The following is an 18,691-nucleotide window of genomic DNA, read 5'->3' as shown; positions in this document are numbered from 1 at the left end:
AATAGCTGAAAAGAAAAAAGGAACAAGAAATGGAATGAGGAACAGGTCACAAAGGCAGGTACAGGTACAGAAAACCTGGAACTATAGAGCTGTGTCAAGTAAACAAAAACTCAGAACGAGCTGAGGTTAGCAAAGACTAGAAGAATAATAAATAAAAATGGTTCTTTAAATATGTAAAAAATGAAATTAAAAAATCAGGATACTACCTGCTCAATTAATATGACAAAATTCTAATAGGTAACAACGAAAAGTCAGAGCTATTCATCTATTTTGGCTCAACTTCTCAAACAAAAATTGTATGTTCCAGGATGAAAAGATAGTATTGAAGCTTTTTTTTTTAATTGAAAGTTTTTACGTAATTAAAAGGTAAACAAGAAATAGTATATACAGAGAAAGTATAAGTGCTAGAAACAGTACAGCTAAAGAAAGAAAAAGAGAAAAAAGAGAAAAGGAAGTTAAAGACGTGGCTTCCGATCTCCTTTACATCAAACAAACTTTTATTATTTTCCCCCTTCACATTATACAGTTCCCATATTCAACCCTTTTTGATCATCAAATCTAGAAATCACCAGTTTGTTTTTGTCCATTTTCAGCAAAAAGTCCATAAAAGGTTTCCAGTCTTTTATAAAAGTACTTATTTTGTCCCTCATTAAATAGGTCAATTTTGCCATTTCTGCAAATTGTGCCAGCTTTGTAGTTGACTCCTCCATTGTGGGTACTTCTGTATTTTTACATCTTTGTGCATATAATAACCTTGTTGCATGACTGAAGCCTGAGATTATCTCAAAAAAGGTTAAAGCCTTATTCTTTTTGAGAAATCCAGGATGAGTGGCAAAATCCAGGGCAAATGTTCTACTTTCAAGAAGAGTAACATGGAAATCCATCAAATTATAGACCAAATCAGATTGACATGAATACCTGTGTAGATTCTAGAGCAGTGTCAGGATGGAGGCTGAGTCTAAGGAGGAGGAGGATCAGCCGATCGCTGCCTGCCCTGCTGCCACACCACCGCTTGTCTCGGAGCCTTGCCTTGCTACCGAGCTCCAACTTGCCTCAGAGTCTTGCCTTGCTTCAGAGCCAGCCTTGCCTCAGAGCCATGCCTTGCTACCAAGCTCAACCTTGCCTCAGAGTCTTGCCTTGCTACTCTGTGACTCCAGCCTTCTAGTCCTGCTTTGCTTCACTTTGCCTTGCCGCTCTCTGATTCCAGCCTTCCAGTTCTACCTGGTTTGCCTTGCCCTGCTGCTGTGTGAATTCCAGCTTCCCAGTCCAGTCCTGTTTCGCCTTACTGGCCACCTTACTGACTTGGAAACCAGTTTATTGCCTTTTAATTGTGTTTAAAAATTTGCAAATAAAGAACTTTATTGCACCTCTTCTGTATCTAGTTGAGTTGGTCAGGACAAGCAGGTAATAAAGAGCTCCTTCTCTAAGCATCTTGAAAACAATGTGGTAATTGCTAGAAGTCAGCAAAAATAATTCTTACCAGACTAAATATTTTTCTTTTTCTTGGGTGTGTGTGTGTGTGGATGGACAACTGAGTAGCTTTAATGATATATTGTGGGAATACTGGAAATACAACATATGTGGTTAACTGGTGTTAAATTTACATTGTGTCATAATCTAAGAGAAAACTTTTGTAAAATGATTTATGATAATTTCAGAGAAATTATCAAAAATGTATAAAGGTGTTTCAAACAAGTGTTGAAAATGTGAAAGGCGTGGGGGGACATTTTATCATGCATGGTGGACTTGTGAGAAAACTAAGGAATTTGGATACAAAGTCATACAATGATGCAAAGGATTTTAAAGTTGTGAAGAAACCAGAACTCTTTTTATTGGGACTTATGGACAATGAATTAGAACAAAATTCATGGTAGACTGATTTTGCATATGGTAATTGCAGCAATATTTATATTGTATGCACAACAATGGAAGAACAACAAAATCCTCACAGTGGAGGGGACTTCTGGGGGAGGTATAGTGAACTGAAGACGGCTCTGAGAAAGCGGAGCTAGTGACCGTGGCAAAGACCAAGGAACTGGTGAGTAGACCAGTCCCTTGCAACCTCTCTAGGTAAGGAGAGGACAGGAGATCACCTACATGTCTTCTGGACAGCTCATGAGACCTCAGGACAGTAGTTCTCCGCAGGTTTGAGCACCAGGAGAAAACAGGATTAGCCATCTTGTGGCGGAGACTTCTTCTTTAAAACAGGACACTAAATTCATAAGCCTCACTTTCTAATCACTTTCAGAAATTGCTCATTAACTACTTCTAAGCTATTAGAGACCTTCAGACTGACAAGTCTGAAAATGCCAGGTGAGTCTGCCTTCAATCCTGAATGAAAGAAAAATTTAATCATAAACTTAAGAATTTAAAGAATCTGAAATAAACAGCAAAAAGCTAAATAAGAGTTGATCTTAGAAAGTTATAAATGAACTAAGGGTCCAGATAAAATTGGAATATTGGAACTTTTACAATAAGATTTTGGAATTAATTATAAAGAGCAAACAGCTTCTCATGGGAAATAGGTCTGTTTTGGTTTTTGCAAGAAAAAACAGAGATAAGCAATTTCATTATTTCAAAAATTGGACACTAGAGGTGACTAAAGTTTTTAGGTACAGATTTACAAACCTGCAAAATGTTGAAAAGCATTCTAACAATGAAAATACTGAAGACCTTTTAAGAATGGAATCAGAAAACAGTAGCCACAATATCAATAATGTCAGTAATGATGTCTGCTTCTATGGATAGACTATGTTTAAGAGATGTTATTCAAGAAATGTCTTGTTGTAGAACAAATTTTATCTGGTAAGATAGAGAAGGTATTGAAAGTAGATTTACAACTGACAGGCCAAAAGAATGATTTAGAAAATGATGTTTCATTAGATCTATTATAGAAACTAGCTGAGGTTTTAAAATTTAAAAGGGACATAACAAATGACAAATCAAGAAAGTGACCTGGAATATTTTTTCCTACTAGATTTACGAAAGAGGCTCGTTAAAGTCTTGAAGAACTCTGTGATGGGACAAAGAAGAAATGAAGAGAAATCAAATCCTGCAATATTAGAATGAACTAAAGATTAAGACTGTTAGAAGCAAAATGAAAGAATATAAAGTTGGTTTATTTGATTAAGGTTAAAACAAGGTACGTTGTTACTTCTGGCTACCCTTTATAGATTTTCTTCTGACACAAGGACTGAACACATGATGTTTTATGGATTTGTTTATAGATAAGAGATGGGATATGGGATGAAGAGATAAATGTTTGTAACCTCAGAGGGGGTGAAGAGTCACTCAATTTGTTTATACTTGTGATGAAGGTTGGAAGTCACTTATTTATATTCTCTTTCCTTATTATATTCCTACTTTTTTTTCTTGTTTTTTTCTTGCACTTTTTACTCATTTCCATTCTCTTTTAAGTTTAGTTTGTATTAGATTTTACTAGTATAATAAAAATTCTTAATAAAAATCACATATATATATAAAGAAATCGCCCAGTGGAAGAATGGATTGTGAGAATATCAGAATTTGCAGAAAGGCAAAACTGACCTGTCTGGCCAGGGAACAAACAACAAAAACTTTTCAGAAAGACTGGAAACCTTACATGGACTATTTGCTGAAAGAAATGACATGATGACATGATGATTTATGGGTCTGAAGATTAAGAAAGATATAGATTAAATGAGGGACTGAAGAGATTTATATAATATCTAAGAAGGAGGAGGGACTATAAAATAGTAACTATCTGTGAAAAGAAGGTCAGAAGTCATTATATTTCTTTAGTTTTCTTCTTCTTTAGTTTCATTTCTTGCACTTGTTTCCTTTTTTCTTTTACTTTATGAAAATTTTTAAATAAAACAAACAACCAATAAATAATTTGCCAAAGAGCTTGTGTGATTTTTTTTTAAACTCAACCACTCCTGCATCAGTGTTTTACATTTTCAGTTTTAAAGAGTGTTTCACATTTTCAGTTTTAAAGAGTGTTTCACATTTTCAGTTTTCAAGCGTGTTTTACATTTTCAGTTTTAAAGAGAATTTTGTATCTTCACTTTGTGGATTCATGGCATAAAAAAAACTTAAACAGAGACAAGATTCTTGGGTTTTATTTGCTATTAGCATGTGTGGTCAATGTTCAATCAATAAACTGGGATAATATTTTCCTATCATTTTAAACAGATACATTTAACATTTCCTAAATCAAAGTTTTTTGATTACCCTGTTTTTTTTAATACAGTAAGAGCATAGCAACATTCATACTGCTATTACTTTCTATATTTGAAAATGTTTGGCTTGTACACCCCCCCCCCAGATTAATAATTTCCTCTATGAGGAAGATAGGAAACCAAAAATAATAAATAAATTGGAATTTCTTGCTTATTACCCACCCCCATCCTTTTGCAACAACTTGTCTGATAGAAGCCTTTTCCAGTGTCAATGAAATGCATGTCAATAATATCTAACATCATCTAATTTGTAAGTATACAGTGTTGTATACTGCCAAATTACAAGACTAATAGCATTTATCATAGGTGATAAGGCAAAATGACACATTATATGTGGCTCATTTTTCTATGAAGGTTTGTTAGAATGTGGATAGTAATAGCCAATATTCACAACTTCTATCATGACTACTTTCTGATTTGTTTCATTAGAAACCTTCCTTGCCTTCCCAACCTGATGTGCTCTTCATGTGCTGTGCAACAGCTCTGAGAATTCCCAAAGAGTAAAGCCACACTGACTGGGGTTCCAAGTTGTAGCTCAATACATTCAGAGGACATCAAGTTGGAAAAAAGCTAATCTAGAAACATGGTTCAGCAGGAAACTAAGATATTAAAGGAAGACAAGACAAGAAAGGTTTAAATGCTTTAAGGTGGATGTGTATTTTCAGCTATTAGAGTAGCAGTCATCAGCACAGTGCGGGTTATTGAAGTTTCCTTTTACAGTTTTAAAACCACTCAGCTTGTTCCAATACAGCCTCCTTCAATATATATTCAGCATGAAAGCTGCATGCCTTGTCTCACTCTCTTGCCAACCTGAAGCCAGTCTGTTTCGCCAGATTCCAGCTAAACTGTGGCTTCCTGTTTTGTGTAGAGGTTTTGCACAAGGCAAATGAGATGTTCTAGGAATCCCATTTTCCTAAGGACTTTCCAGAGCTTGACATGGTCAATACAACTGAAGACTTTTCTATAATTCATGAAGCACATATTGACTTCTTTTTAGTATCCTTTGGTTTTCTTCATATGCTTCAGCAAAAAAGTTTCTCGTTCCTCAGCCTTTTAGAAAGCCAGCTTGAAGATCTGGCATCTCCCTTTCCATTTAAGTCTCTAACCTAAGTGTGATTTTGTTAGCATGTGAAATTAAACATCTTATGCAATAGTGTACACACTTTGTTAACTTTATTTTCTTTGTTACTGACATGTAGACCAACCTCTTCCAATCTGTTGGCCATTGTATCATTCTCCAGATTTGCTACTCTAGTTTGTTTAGAACCTTTACTGATTCTTCTCTGAGTGCCGTATTTCTGTAGATATGCCGTCAATTCTGTGGCCTTTCAATCTGGCAATGACTCGAGTGCTGATCTAACTTGGTCTTCTAGTACGAGAGGTTCTTGTAAATAGGAAAAAAGTTGTCCTGGGTGTTGACAAAATTTCAGTATACTCCTTCCATATTTGTTTGTTACTTTCTGTCCTTTAGTGTTGTTCAGCATATCAGTTTGAGGTTGGAATCTCCTTTTTATTTCAGACATCTTTTGGGAGACTTCTTGTTTTGCTGTGTCTTTTTCGTTTTCTATCTCATTACAGATGTCGTTGTAATATTTGTTCCAATAGCTCGCTTATATTCTTTGTTAAATCTCTTCCTGAGATCTTTGTCTTTCTTGGCCTTGGCTTCTCTTCTCAGCAATTTCCACTGTTTGTTCTGACACCTGCTTTGCTTGTTTCTGGGTCTTTGACAATCAATTTTCACATCCATACTTAACAGCTTATCTGTTTCAGACGGGCTAGAAATGCAATTCGCACATTGTTTCATTTTTGCACTGTTCATTTCTCTAGCTCCCAAAACGCATTATTACACAAACACCAATATTATTTGTCAATTCGAGATCACTTCTATTGAGAGAAAGCCTATATTTATATCATTTCGGGATAACGACTACAGTGGAATATCGGTGGCAGCCCACTTCAGGCACATTGCAGCAGTGCAAACAGCAAGTGCACCGACGAGTGGCGTCGCGTGCGCGGGGACAGCACCCAACTCGCTCCCGCGGGCCACTAGCATAGCGGTAACTGTAGCAGCAGCGGCTGAATTGCCACCAGTCCCCTCCGCCCCCTCGTCAAGGGGCCGTGAAGACAAGACGCGAAGGCGGAGAGAAGCCCCCAGGGCCGCTGCCGGGCATGCGCGACGCCCCAGAAACATGGCGGCGGCGGCGTGAATCCTGGCGGCGGCGGCATCGCGCAGCTGACAGACGGGCGAGCCGCGCCGCCGGCGTGCTGAAAGACTGGGGTTTCCTTGTGTTCGGTGAGTGGCGCCGGTTCCCGGGAGGAGCTCCGTGCAGTTTGGCTTCCGAGGTAGAAAAGGAGGCAGAGCTGGAGCCACCTCCCCCCTTCGCCGCCGCCTTCCCCTCTCTTCGCTGCCGGATCTCCCGGGTCCCGCACTCTAAAGCGCGGGCCGTAGAAGGTGAAACCACGATGTCAGATCAGCAGCCGTCCGCTGACCACCGTAGAGTACTTGGCGCCTGCAGGGACAGGGTCACTTGCTCCGGATACTCTCCCGCAACCTCCCCCCAGTCTTCTAGGCGGGTTTGGCTGAGGCGTGAAGCGACTGTCTCTTCTCCTTCAGGTTTTCCCGAGCTACCTCTTTCTGCTCGGCCTCTTGCAGCCTCCCTTTTGGTCCCGGGGCAGTTTGGAGCGCGCGCTGTCTCCCCCTGACCTTGTTGTTTACTTTAACGGGTCGGAGAGAATTTGTAACCCACCAAACCGTGACTCTTCCTCCTCCCCCGCCCCGTCGTCCCTTCCTCTGCCAAACATTCAGGTCCCCCTTTCTGATGATCAAAAGGCTAAGGGAGGAGAGAGGAAAAATTGCATTCCTCTTTGGGGAGGGGCAGGAGGAGGTGGGAGATCTTGCAAGGGGAGCTCACCCCTGCATTTAGCCAGCGGGCATGGCAGGTCTCGCTCCCTCCCGCTTTCGCTTGTTCTCTCTCTCTGGAAGCCCTGCTAGGCGGAGCCCAGCCAGAGAGCTGGTTCTGGAGAAGAGATGGGCAGTTCTGCTCTTTGAATGCTGCGCGGTTTTATTTGAAAGGGGAGGAGAGAGGAGCGGTTGACACCTCCTGGCCAGAGCTGAGCCAGCACAGCTGTCGCGTTTAGCCCTAGGTACCAAGGTACGGATAAATCAGGAAACAACGTTGGCTTTTTTGTTGGGGCTGCTGCTTACACGCATTTCTCTTAAGTAGGGCGGGAATAATCGTGGGCACTGAGGAGGGGCGGGGGCAAGGGCGGATCGTTTTTCCAAGTTTTTCGGGCGAAACTCATGGGACTAAAGCTGTTCCCGGCAACTCTGGGCTATTTCGACCCCCGCGCGCCCATTTTGAGTTGGCTCTTATTTTCTGGGTCGCTTGGAATAGGTTTGACAGGAGCGTAGACGAGGACACACCTCCCCGAGTTGCAGCTTTCCTCTGACTGAGGACTCCCCTCCCTTTCCTCTTCTTTGGCATGAAGCTTGGGGAGTGGCGCCTAAAATTCACTTGTTCGTGGACCGGCTGTTGCTGAAGCAGCTATCTATCTTGGTTGGCGGCTTCAGCCGGGCAGATAGACACCCAAGGAATAGATGCGCTTTCTTGGCTTTTGGTCACCAATGAGTTGGGTGCTCTGCTGGCGTCTTCTCGCCTTGTAAATTAAGGCCAATCTTTCTCCGAAGTCATTGAGGGTTGGCCTAAACCGCCCTGAGGACGGGTGGAGGGTAGATTAACAGCGCAACGCGTTGCTTCTCTAGTGCAAAATTGTGCCTAGAAATACTCTTCAGTGCAGGAACAAGCAGCTTCAGGAGATGTATTGCTTTGGGGTTATGCCTGCGTTGACCGTAACAAACACACTTTTCCAAGAACATGGGTTTATGGCTGCTGCCTCATCCTGTGCCTATTTTCTTTGTGAATTTTGAACCAAGGATGCAGTCTAGTATCCTGGAAGGAGGCTCAGTGGAGTTCAGGGTAGCTTACTTTGAGTAAGCATGCAAAGCATTGGGCCGTATGGTTTTAATGCTAAATATACTTACCAAGGAGCAAGCCCCATTGAGCACAGTGAGAAATGTTTGTAGGTAATAATGCATAGAATTGCTTTTTGTGTGTGCATACTACAGTAGCTAGTCTAGACTGAAATGTTCTACTTAGTTGCAAAATCTTTGGCACATTTTTTAGTAGTCTTATGTAGGTTTGCACTGATAATCACTTTAAATAAAAATCTAATAATAGTATTTGTTGAAAAAAGAAGGATTTTTGTAGAATGTAAAGGTTCAGTAACATATTATGGTGTAAAAATACTAAGGCTGATCCATTGGGTTAATACAGTATGTTACAGCCCAGTTATAATTTTAGATGAAAAGTTATTTTGCCAGTAGGTACACAATGATTGAGATAGATCAGTTAATCCTTATGATTTCTCTTGAACTGCAGAATACAGTTTAGGGAAAATGTAAAAGCATTTGTAATCAAAGTGTAAAATAAAGTACTGATGCAATTACTGTAAAGCTTAGTCCTATACATAAGAACATAATCTCCCCAAGTTTGGGTTCTTAAACATCTTTTATTTAATTTGCATAAAGTTTGGATAACTTTTGAGGTATGTACCCAAGTATACAGAAAAAATAGTACTAAGATGAAAGCAGTGTGTTTGGGATAAAGATATAAAAATGGATTTTTATAGAGATTTTTTTAAAGAAGGAATATATCATGGCTGTGGAACTTAAAGGCTAATTCACTATTGATATTTCCCTCTTCCCTCCAGCCCCATAATGGTTGAATTATATAGTAGCAATTAATTGTATATTATACATTGTTATATATATATTATATAATTATATACTAGCAATTAATTGTGTTTGGTCTAGTGGTTAAGGCTCCAAGCTAGAAACTGGGACTGTGAGTTCTAGTCCTGCCTTAGGCATGAGAGCCTGCTGAGTGACTTTGGCCCAGTCACTCTCTCTCAGCCCATGACGTCAGGCTTGGGCGACAAGCCGGTTGATCAATTCCTGTCACAACCAACGGATCAACATTTGGTTGATCTGAAAAAGTGGACCCTGCACCCACAGGAAAAATGCTAGGAAGAAAAAAAAATTGGGCTACTGCAGCAATCTCTGTTACAGGAAGCTTATTTTCCTTTATTCTTGTCCATGCAGTTTGCTGCTGTAATATTCCAGTAGTAATGTGTGTAGAAGAAAACTTACCAGTCCAATGTAATGAACTGTTTGATCTATAGTTTAGTTTTGAAAATAAACTAATCATAGAAATCATACAAGATGGAAAAAATACATGGTTTTAGTGGACCTGCAAATATGACTTGCCTAGGAACTCCATACAGTTTTCTTATATATGTTTGAATACTCATGGCTGATTCCAGGAGAAGTAAGTTACATCAAGTTAGTTATTTTCTCCCATTACTTGCTTTTGCATTTGCAGGTAGTACAAAAGAGAATTTGCATTCAGATAGACAACATTATGAGAAAGTATATTAAAAAAATCTCAGTATTTAACATATTGATCAAAATATGATAGAACAAAGCACATTAAATTGCCATTTATGTCATTGGGGTACTGACTGTTATAGCTGAAATGTCTGCAATTGGAGTACAAGCATTTTAAATATTTAAAGGTGAGTCAGTGCTAAATTTATTCCATTCTCATATGAGTTATTAGCGGTATATTCAGGTTACTTATTTGCTTAGGTACATCAGTTCTGCAGTATCTACTTGTAACAGAGTAAATCTGACTTTATTTTAGGTTTGTGAAAAGCTTTTAGGGATAAACAAAGACAGATGACTTGTATTACAGAATGAAACAAGTAGATTTAGAATGATATACAAATTATAGTTTGGCCTGCAATTATTGATACATTTATTTCTTAGTTTTCTGTTGCAGCTTGTCTCTAAAAATTGTTTTATTTTAAACATTTCTAGGAATGTTTAGTTCAATAGTTGGATTTTTCTTTGATAAAAAGGTTTTATACAGTTTATAAATATTTCTTTGCTTATATATAACACAGCAAAATGCATATAAGAGGAAGCAAGAGTTTAAAAGGAGTGCAATTTTAATTCTGACTAAATTTATATGATTGGATTGGACTGATGGTGCTCTTTATGACTCTCTTGGAAAATAGTTGTTTAAAAGTTTATCTATTTCTGATGACATGAAGTTGTACTATAATGAAAATGGTTAAATGAAATATCTAGAACTTTCTAAATGCAACAAATGTAAGTGTAATTTGGGCTTGGCCTTCAGAACAATAATTCTAGTCTTAGAGCAATGTAAAAACTCCTGTCTCACTTCTAGTTTAAATAGCGCACAGAGCAATGCAAAATACTGTGGAGCATGTGGGGAAAAGGTGACAATTGTGCTTGATCCCTGCAATTGAGGGCTTTTTTCCTAGGGTGTTTTATTAGTAAAGCTATTTTTGTTTACTGAAAGGGAATTGTAATAAACAAATAATTTTGATTTTTTTATTTTATTTGATTTGTTAAGGCCACCAAACTCCAAGGAGACTCTTAAAGTCTAAGAATTTAAGATCCTAGTCAACGTAAATGTATTTACAAAAATCTTTTTTTTCCTCCACTAAAGTAACTTTATGGGAAGGCATAGGTAAGAAAGTGATTCCATCACTACAAATCAGTGAGTATAATGGCAAAGAAGCAATTTGAATAGGTACGATTTGTTCAGATTCTGTGCATTACAATATACCATTCGCAAGTGTTTAGTTCAGCGAGGTTATATAGGTCTGAATAAATGTCAATTCTTTTCTTGGTATGAAGAATGGTCCTTCTAATCATGTTGTTTAAAATCTTTGTAATTTGGAAAACCAAATAATGTTAATGAAAAATGATTATGGATGCTCATAATATTTTCAACTTCTTATATTTAATTATACATACTAATAAATAAAACAACAGTAATTTCATTTAGCTCACTTTAATTTTTCTAAGTATCAAAGTCATTTTGCTTAAAACATAGACTTAAAACGAATGTTTTTCCTTAAAGTGCTCTAGATGGATTTATAGTCACACTGTATAAATAATCACTTCCACTTACCAGTGTGAAAGGTAACATTTGATACATTAAACTAGTCATCCTGCACATTTCAAAAGTGAAACCTACGCTTCAGGCCTATTTTTCTATCATTACATTTCTTGACTGCCTGACTCCCTCACCCCCTTTAATTTGTTGAAGTCAGTTTCATGTACTGAGATGTATGTTAATAGGCTAGTTTAAGATATTATAAATTTATAACTAACAGTTTTAGGAAGTATTTGCTTTTTATTCCTCAGTCAAAACGAGTTTTAAATTGTTTATCAGTCTGGAATAAGGCAAAATTGATCCTATCTTATCAAACTAAGAAGCTGACTCAATTACTTAATTGCATCTAAGGGCACATAGCCCTTTAAAACATAGCAGCGGTCAAATATCCTTTTTGATAATTTTGCTAAACTTGAATTTAGACTTAAAACATTTCATACAGTTTGATATATATTATTAGAGATGAATTCATTTGATTAAAATCATACTTTCAGGTTAATATTGTTTGATTGTTCTCTTCTGGCAATTAAGGGTAAAAATACCCTTGGCAATACATGGCCCCAGTATTTTGACATTATGGCAATTTGTAAACAAATCCCAAGAGATGTGTTTGAAAATGCATTTGATTTACAATGAATAAATGAGAAGGGGAAGGAAATCACAACATGAATAATTAATGCTACATTGTGGATGCACTGACATGTAATTATGATTTAATAGTAACAATGACTTGACTGCTTTTCCTGTATTGAATCTGGAGATGGAAAACAATCTTCTTTTTTGAAGACAAATTAATCCTATGTTTGGAAAATTTGTGTCTTCAATATATGATGAGGCAAGTACATTTTTGCCCTTGGTACTTGTATTTTAGGAAGTTGTGGCATAAATTACTTCCTAAACTTCAGCATTAGATCTAAAATTCTGGATAAATTTGTGGGTTGAATTTCAGAGGCTACAGAATAAGTTATTGGCAATGTTTATTGGTCATCGTCTTCCTTTGGATGTGGTTTCTCTGTTAGCTAACAATCTTGTCTCTGTCTATATGCTCACTTGTCTGAAATGCTGGAATTCTTTTTATGTTTTTCCAGCAAGCACTTCAGTGGCTTGGAGAGATATAATCACTGCTGAACTGGAATCTTTATTACAGGAGCAAGTGTAATCTGCTGCTGGCTAGAACAGCAACAATAGAAAGATAAACACAAGTGGTTTAAAGTTGTCTGCACATAAAGAGGATGACTTTCAGTTGTAAGATAGCTTTCAAATCTCTGAGTTCGACAGCTTTTTGCAATAGCTCCTATTTCCTTTTATTTAAATGGATTTTCATTTGTTGAATTTTCTAAAAATGTGTGCTATATTCTTTTTACATTTTTACTGTATTCTTGTTAGCATCTTTGCACATGAGTTTAAGTTAAAAATACATGCATTAATATTTACCCTTTTTATACCTGTGTAAAATATTCCTGATCAGACATAATCATTCTAGGGAATTTCATTTTTTGAGAAGTAATGACTTTTATTACAATCTGTCTGCAGTGACTTCAGCTTTAAAGGTTATCAAAATGGTGTTTAAAATTTAGATTTTTTTTTCTTAAAGCCATAAGTGTGAAAATTTAATGTTAGTACCATCATGAACAGTAAATATTTCTGTTTATTTTATTATGCCAGTATGTATAATAATCAAGTTAACATTTTAATTTTCATATTTGTAACTGTTCTGGCTAATTCTCAAATATTTTATGAGGATTAATTTTATCAGATTTTAGTTTCCTAAATGTCTTATGCAATTTTATAAGACTGGTTCAAGGATTTGTTAATGTATTCATATATATGCAATTTTTATATAAAAAGTTTAAATTAGTATATATCTTACACCATAGTTAAATAATAATGTAGAAATTGGGATTTTCCATTTAACAAAGTATTTGAAACTTTGAATTCTGTAAAAATTGCTGTGTCTGACTGAATAGTTCTTATTAGTTTAGTGTTTCAGCAAGTTGTCTGCTTTAACAAATCAATTAAAAAGGCAGGGGTATGCTGTAATTTAGAGATGTACATAAAAAAGAAATTGTTTATTGATTGATGTTTGTCCCTGGTTGATAATGGACAAATTGTAATCATACAGTTCAAAGATAAAAGTAAACCAGTTGCAAGGTTAAATTCATTTATAGCTCATTGGAAAGGCTGTGAAGTTCCTTTTTGTTCATGTTTTTTTTTATTTAATGATAATTTCTTAAACTACTTTGGAGAATGTCAGTCTTAATGCTGATTGGATCAATTTAGGCTGTAACCCTGATTACTGAACAGTAAGATATATGTAGTTCAGCAGCAGTAACTTTTGAGTAATGTATGCAGAATTGCACTATTAGTCCAAAATATAAAGACCACAAAAAGATGTTGTGGATTATTGTATTTGTATGTCTATCTCAGCAAATTTCATATAGACAAATGGAAAATGCTGTTGAATTTTGTTCCATAGTAATCATCAGTTTCTTGACCTGAACTGGATATTGATAAAAGGCACATGTAACTTCAAGCATTGATCAAGGTTGCACTTTTCAGGAAGGCAGGGGCAATAAATGGTCGCATTATTTAAGTGGAACACCAGACTTAAAAGGGATCTAACTGACTTAAGACGAGTTAAATTTTTAGTTTGGGTGTATTTGTGCAGTAAATAAAACAACTTTACAGTTTGATTGCTGCAACTGTTTTATAATGTCAATCAAAATAAATAATCTTAACATTGTATCTGTGCTAAAGTGAAAAGAACTAAAGCAAATTAGTCAGTTTCTGTTTAGTGTTATATTATAGCATTAAACTTGTATCTACTACAATTTCCTACTATAAACACTATTCTACTTGTACATATAGACTTAAAAACAATGGGAAACCTTTAATAGAACTGTTTACTGTAAACAGCATGGTCTAAATCTAAAATTTAAAGAACATGAAAATGAAAAACGAGTATGAGTTTTTTGGGGGATGAACGAGTGAAGGTGTTTTCTTATTTTTAATTTCTTTCCTTATATAACTTAGTAATTTTATACAGTTATTTATATACGTGTGTGTGTGTGTACATATATATATATATATATCCCCCCTAATCTATTGTATTACTGCTTTACAGGAAACAATTCTACAGAAAAAGAAGAGTGAACTTTTCAGGCAACATTTATATTTTTATTGTGACAGGGAGGACCAGACATTTTACCATGGGGAAAACAGGTAAAGCTGAAACAATAAGATAGTAAAAGAGGGAACATTAACACCCGAAATCACAATTTTCAGGCATTTAAAGTGTGACTGTTACTCTCAGGAATTTAATAAGATGTAAGAATATTATTAAACCTAAGCTAGGAAAATTTTGGCAATCAGCAATATAATTTCCCAGGATCAAAACATAATTTCATGAAAGAGAGATGTGGATGTTTGCAAGATAGCTAATGATATAAACATCTTTTTTCTGAACTCAAATTTTGATTTTGTCTTCTAGATATTTGGATAAACTAGAACTATGTGGTTTGGGTAAAAATTTTATGGGATCTGCTCGATATAATTTTATTTGTGAAAGAGACTAATATGTTTTTCATAAAATTGCAAATTTAATGTACAAAATCTTTAAATGTGCTGTTCTATTAAATTAGTTTGTAACCAAATAAATAGGCGATCTGGATTTGAAGCTAAAGAGATGATTTCGAATGATTTCATTAGCAGCTATTGTCAGCTCCTTAAAAAAGTTGTACCTTTTCCTGGGATTGCATAGCTGCTGCTGCATGATCAGTGAAAAAGATACATTTGGTTTAAGGAAATGCCAACAGGAGCTACATGAATATGCTCTAAGTTGCCTTTTCTTCTTTGAATCCAGAGTACTGCACTGGTCTAACAATTTGGTAGATTTTTTCCCCATAAAGTAGGCATTTTTACTTATCTGATAAACATTCTAAGTTGTTTTTGCTATTCATGTCATGTCTTATATTCAAGTGTATCAATAAAAACTCACAAAGCTCTGTATCTGACCAGTTATAACATATGCATATAATTCTGTTTAAATATTTGTTTCATTATTTAAATAAAATTGAGATACTCATGCAGTATGTCCTATGAACTCAGATTCTGGAAATACTGTATAGTTACCGCTGTTGCCTGTAGATGGCAGGCAGAATACCAGCTACAGTAATAGCATAACTCAGCCTTTTCATATATTAAAAATACTGTTGTTTATGTTATGATAGAAGCACTGGCTTGTAAAAGATCTGGAATCTGTCCTGCCACTTATGATGTCTGAATTAGCTACTCATTCTTTTTACATTATTTCCATAGTGTAAAAACATCATACTAGAAGACATAATAATTCTTATGTCTTCTGCAGTATGTATGGATATAAAAAAGCTTTCTTTCTTTCATCTTCCTGGGTTGAAGTAAAAAATGCTCAGTAGTAGCAAGTGAAGAAATGGGCTCGATGGAACTTCCGGGGGAGAAATAGCCACCCTTACTTTTTCATCCTGCCAATGTCAGCAATACCTATCCATGCTGGAGAAATTATGCATTCAGACCCTGTTCCTTTGAATAGAACTGGTTTATCTTTCTACCATTGCTTCATTTCTCCTCTAACCATGCAGGTTTCATCTGTTAAACCACTGTGAATTGAATTAAATTAAATTAAATGCATTTTCTACCGTGAGTTGTTCAGTAACTCTTAAGTATTTGTTGAATTCTATGTTAGCATCTTCTAATCTTTCTTGCCTGGATATGATTAAAAAGCCAAAGGTCATGTTAGATAGTTTGGTCTGTGTATTCTTTAGCATGTGTGCCTGGTGTCTTTTTAACACTGGATATATGGTTAGGGGTTATGCAAAATAGTATTTAGTACTTTGGACAATACACTTAACCTGGAATCTATAATACAGAGAACCCATGTGGTTGTAATTTATGACATAATACTTACTGAAAGTAATCTGCTGTTTAAATTTGTCAAAGTGCATGCATTTTTGCATTATACTTTAATGTAAGTTTTTAAGAGTCAATGCATTATGGTAGAATTACTGTATTCTTAACTTTAGAAATAAATATCAACTGAATGTATTCACATCTTTCGAAATATTCTTAATGTTGCCAGTTTAAGCACAAATCCTATGTCTACTTACCTAGAAATGAATCCTATTGAGCTTTATAGAATTCTATAATTATATGTTAATAGAATTCTATAAATGTATAGAATGATATTGATAGAGGTATATGGCAAAATGTGTAAAAATTATGTTTATTTTAGATTTCAAGTCTATAAAAAAAGAAAAACATGGGAACAGTAATCTGTCAAGCAACCAATTGTTAAATAATGGTATGTATTGTAAATGTAAAGAGAACAGATTTTGGTGTGAGCAGACTGTTAAAAAACAATCTTTCTCATCTCTTTCTATCTTCTGCTGCCCCTGAAAAAACTCTCTGGAAGGTGCTTCTTCCCAGTTTTGAATTAATGATTTTCTTCCATTCCAGCTTTCTTGAAGATATGCTGAACAGTCTCCATTGTCAAAGAGACCTTTTAAAGGAAGGCAGACAGCTACAAGGAGAGGAGGAGGCAAAAAATATTCTTAGTCACAGTTTCAAACCAACAGACTTAATTAGCTTTGAAAGTATTTCAGTTTTGGTTAATTATTACAGTATATAAGGTTGCCACTTACCAAGAACCTAGCATGTTTATGATTTATAAGATAAACCTTTAGCATTAGGTCTTTTATTTTAGCATTGTCTTGATCTGAATATGACTTAATCTTATGAATCCTTTTCCCCAGTATATTTTATTCTAATGTTTTTATTCTAATGTTTTTAAGATTATATTTTGAATCATTGCATTCAAGTAAACTGGAGGCATTGCCAGTGTTACTTATGTTTTAGAATTTCTGTAGTGTTACCTTGTTGTTTGTCTTATAAGGGAACTTGGTCTAGAAATGCAATATTTAAACTAGGATATACCTAAATAAGGTGATACACAGGGATAAGTATGTTTAAAATTAAACTTGTATACATTCCTGTTGTCCAAAAATTGTATACCTTTCTTTCATATTAGATGTCACCCTCTGATTGCCACAGGCATATTTTAGCTGTTGTGAAGGGAAATAGCCAGAATTTGTTAAGCACTGTGTGGTCCATCAGGTAATATGTAGGACCAAAAGCCTATTGCATTGCAATATGTTCACTGGATTAGTGAACTTAAACCAATTATTCCTGAAACTGAGTAAGAATTGAAAGCATAGGCTGGAAATGTTTTATGAAGGATTAGTTGGTCTTAAGGGACGCGGTGGCGCTGCGGGTTAAATCACTGAGCTGTCGATCGGAAGGTCGGCGGTTCAAAACCGCGCGGCGGGGTGAGCTCCCGTTGCTAGTCCCAGCTCCTGCTCACCTAGCAGTTCGAAAACATGCAAATGTGAGTAGATCAATAGGTACCGCTTTGGCGGGAAGGTAACGGCGTTCCGAGTCGTCATGCTGGCCACATGACCCGGAAGTGTCTATGACAACGCCGGCTCCAAGGCTTAGAAACGGAGATGAGCACTGCCCCCTAGAGTCGGATTCGACTGGACTTTACGTCAAGGGAAACCTTTACCTTTACCTAGTTGGTCTTAACTGTGTTGTGGAGTTTGGCTGTTTGAATGCTGGTTTGCAATAAGAATTGAAAGCATAGGCTGGAAATGTTTTATGAAGGATTAGTTGGTCTTAACTGTGTTGTGGAGTTTGGCTGTTTGAATGCTGGTTTGCAAATTTTCCATTTGTGGAGGCAAGTTCCCTCAAACCAATAGCCAGTCCCCTGCTTTGAAAGGATCAAATTGCCCACATTGCCAAAATTTTACAAACTTGATTTCAGGTGCTGTTGAGCATTTCCCAGTCACACTTTTTGCTGCAGCACTACTTGGTGCCATTCTAATCTGCTCTTACTTTTGTTATTTTGATTTCAACATCTCCTTCCATTTCAGTGGCTTTGCATCTAAGCAGAGTCTGCCACTTCCAATTCAGGGGTGCTTCCAATGGTGCGCACAAAATGCATGATAGTACTGGTTATCCATTTATGTCTTCTGGGAGTATAGGTCTGTCAGCTTCAAGCACTTCTATAGTGATGGTTCCTTATGCCAGGCTGCGGGACCTTTATTGTAATAGTATATTGTGTCAAGCTTCAGCAGTGGTCACCAGATCACTTCTTATCAGAACGACATCCTGCCTCAACCTGCTTGTTTTTCCTTCTTAGCTGGATTTGTCAATTATTGCAGTAGTGGGGAAGACCTGCCATCTTGTAGAGAGTAAAGAAGATGACCTTCATGGAGATAGGCAAGAGATTACCAAAGTGATGAGGACAAAAATATATCTTAAGCCCAAAACATGCAGAAGGAATGTGAAAGTGGTTCAGATAGACACTTCCTTAATTCACATGAATAGAAG

At 36.4% G+C, this 18,691-nt stretch overlaps 1 protein-coding gene across 2 annotated transcripts in view; it reads left to right on the top strand.

The window, feature by feature from the left end:
• The first annotated feature begins 6,376 nt into the window (after positions 1 to 6,376).
• The window catches only part of SCML2 (Scm polycomb group protein like 2), a 43,437-nt gene continuing 31,122 nt past the window's right edge, over positions 6,377 to 18,691 (top strand). For both annotated transcript variants that reach the window (XM_063305143.1, XM_063305142.1), the window contains exons 1-3: positions 6,377 to 6,513; positions 14,394 to 14,491; positions 16,536 to 16,604. In XM_063305143.1, coding sequence (XP_063161213.1) covers positions 14,479 to 14,491; positions 16,536 to 16,604 — 82 coding nt within the window. In that variant the 5' untranslated portion in view covers positions 6,377 to 6,513; positions 14,394 to 14,478. The remainder of the gene's footprint in view (positions 6,514 to 14,393; positions 14,492 to 16,535; positions 16,605 to 18,691) is intronic.

The sequence above is a fragment of the Candoia aspera genome, chromosome 5, assembly GCF_035149785.1.
Source record: "Candoia aspera isolate rCanAsp1 chromosome 5, rCanAsp1.hap2, whole genome shotgun sequence".
NCBI lineage: Eukaryota > Metazoa > Chordata > Lepidosauria > Squamata > Boidae > Candoia > Candoia aspera.
This window is presented reverse-complemented; position numbering and strand designations above follow the sequence as displayed.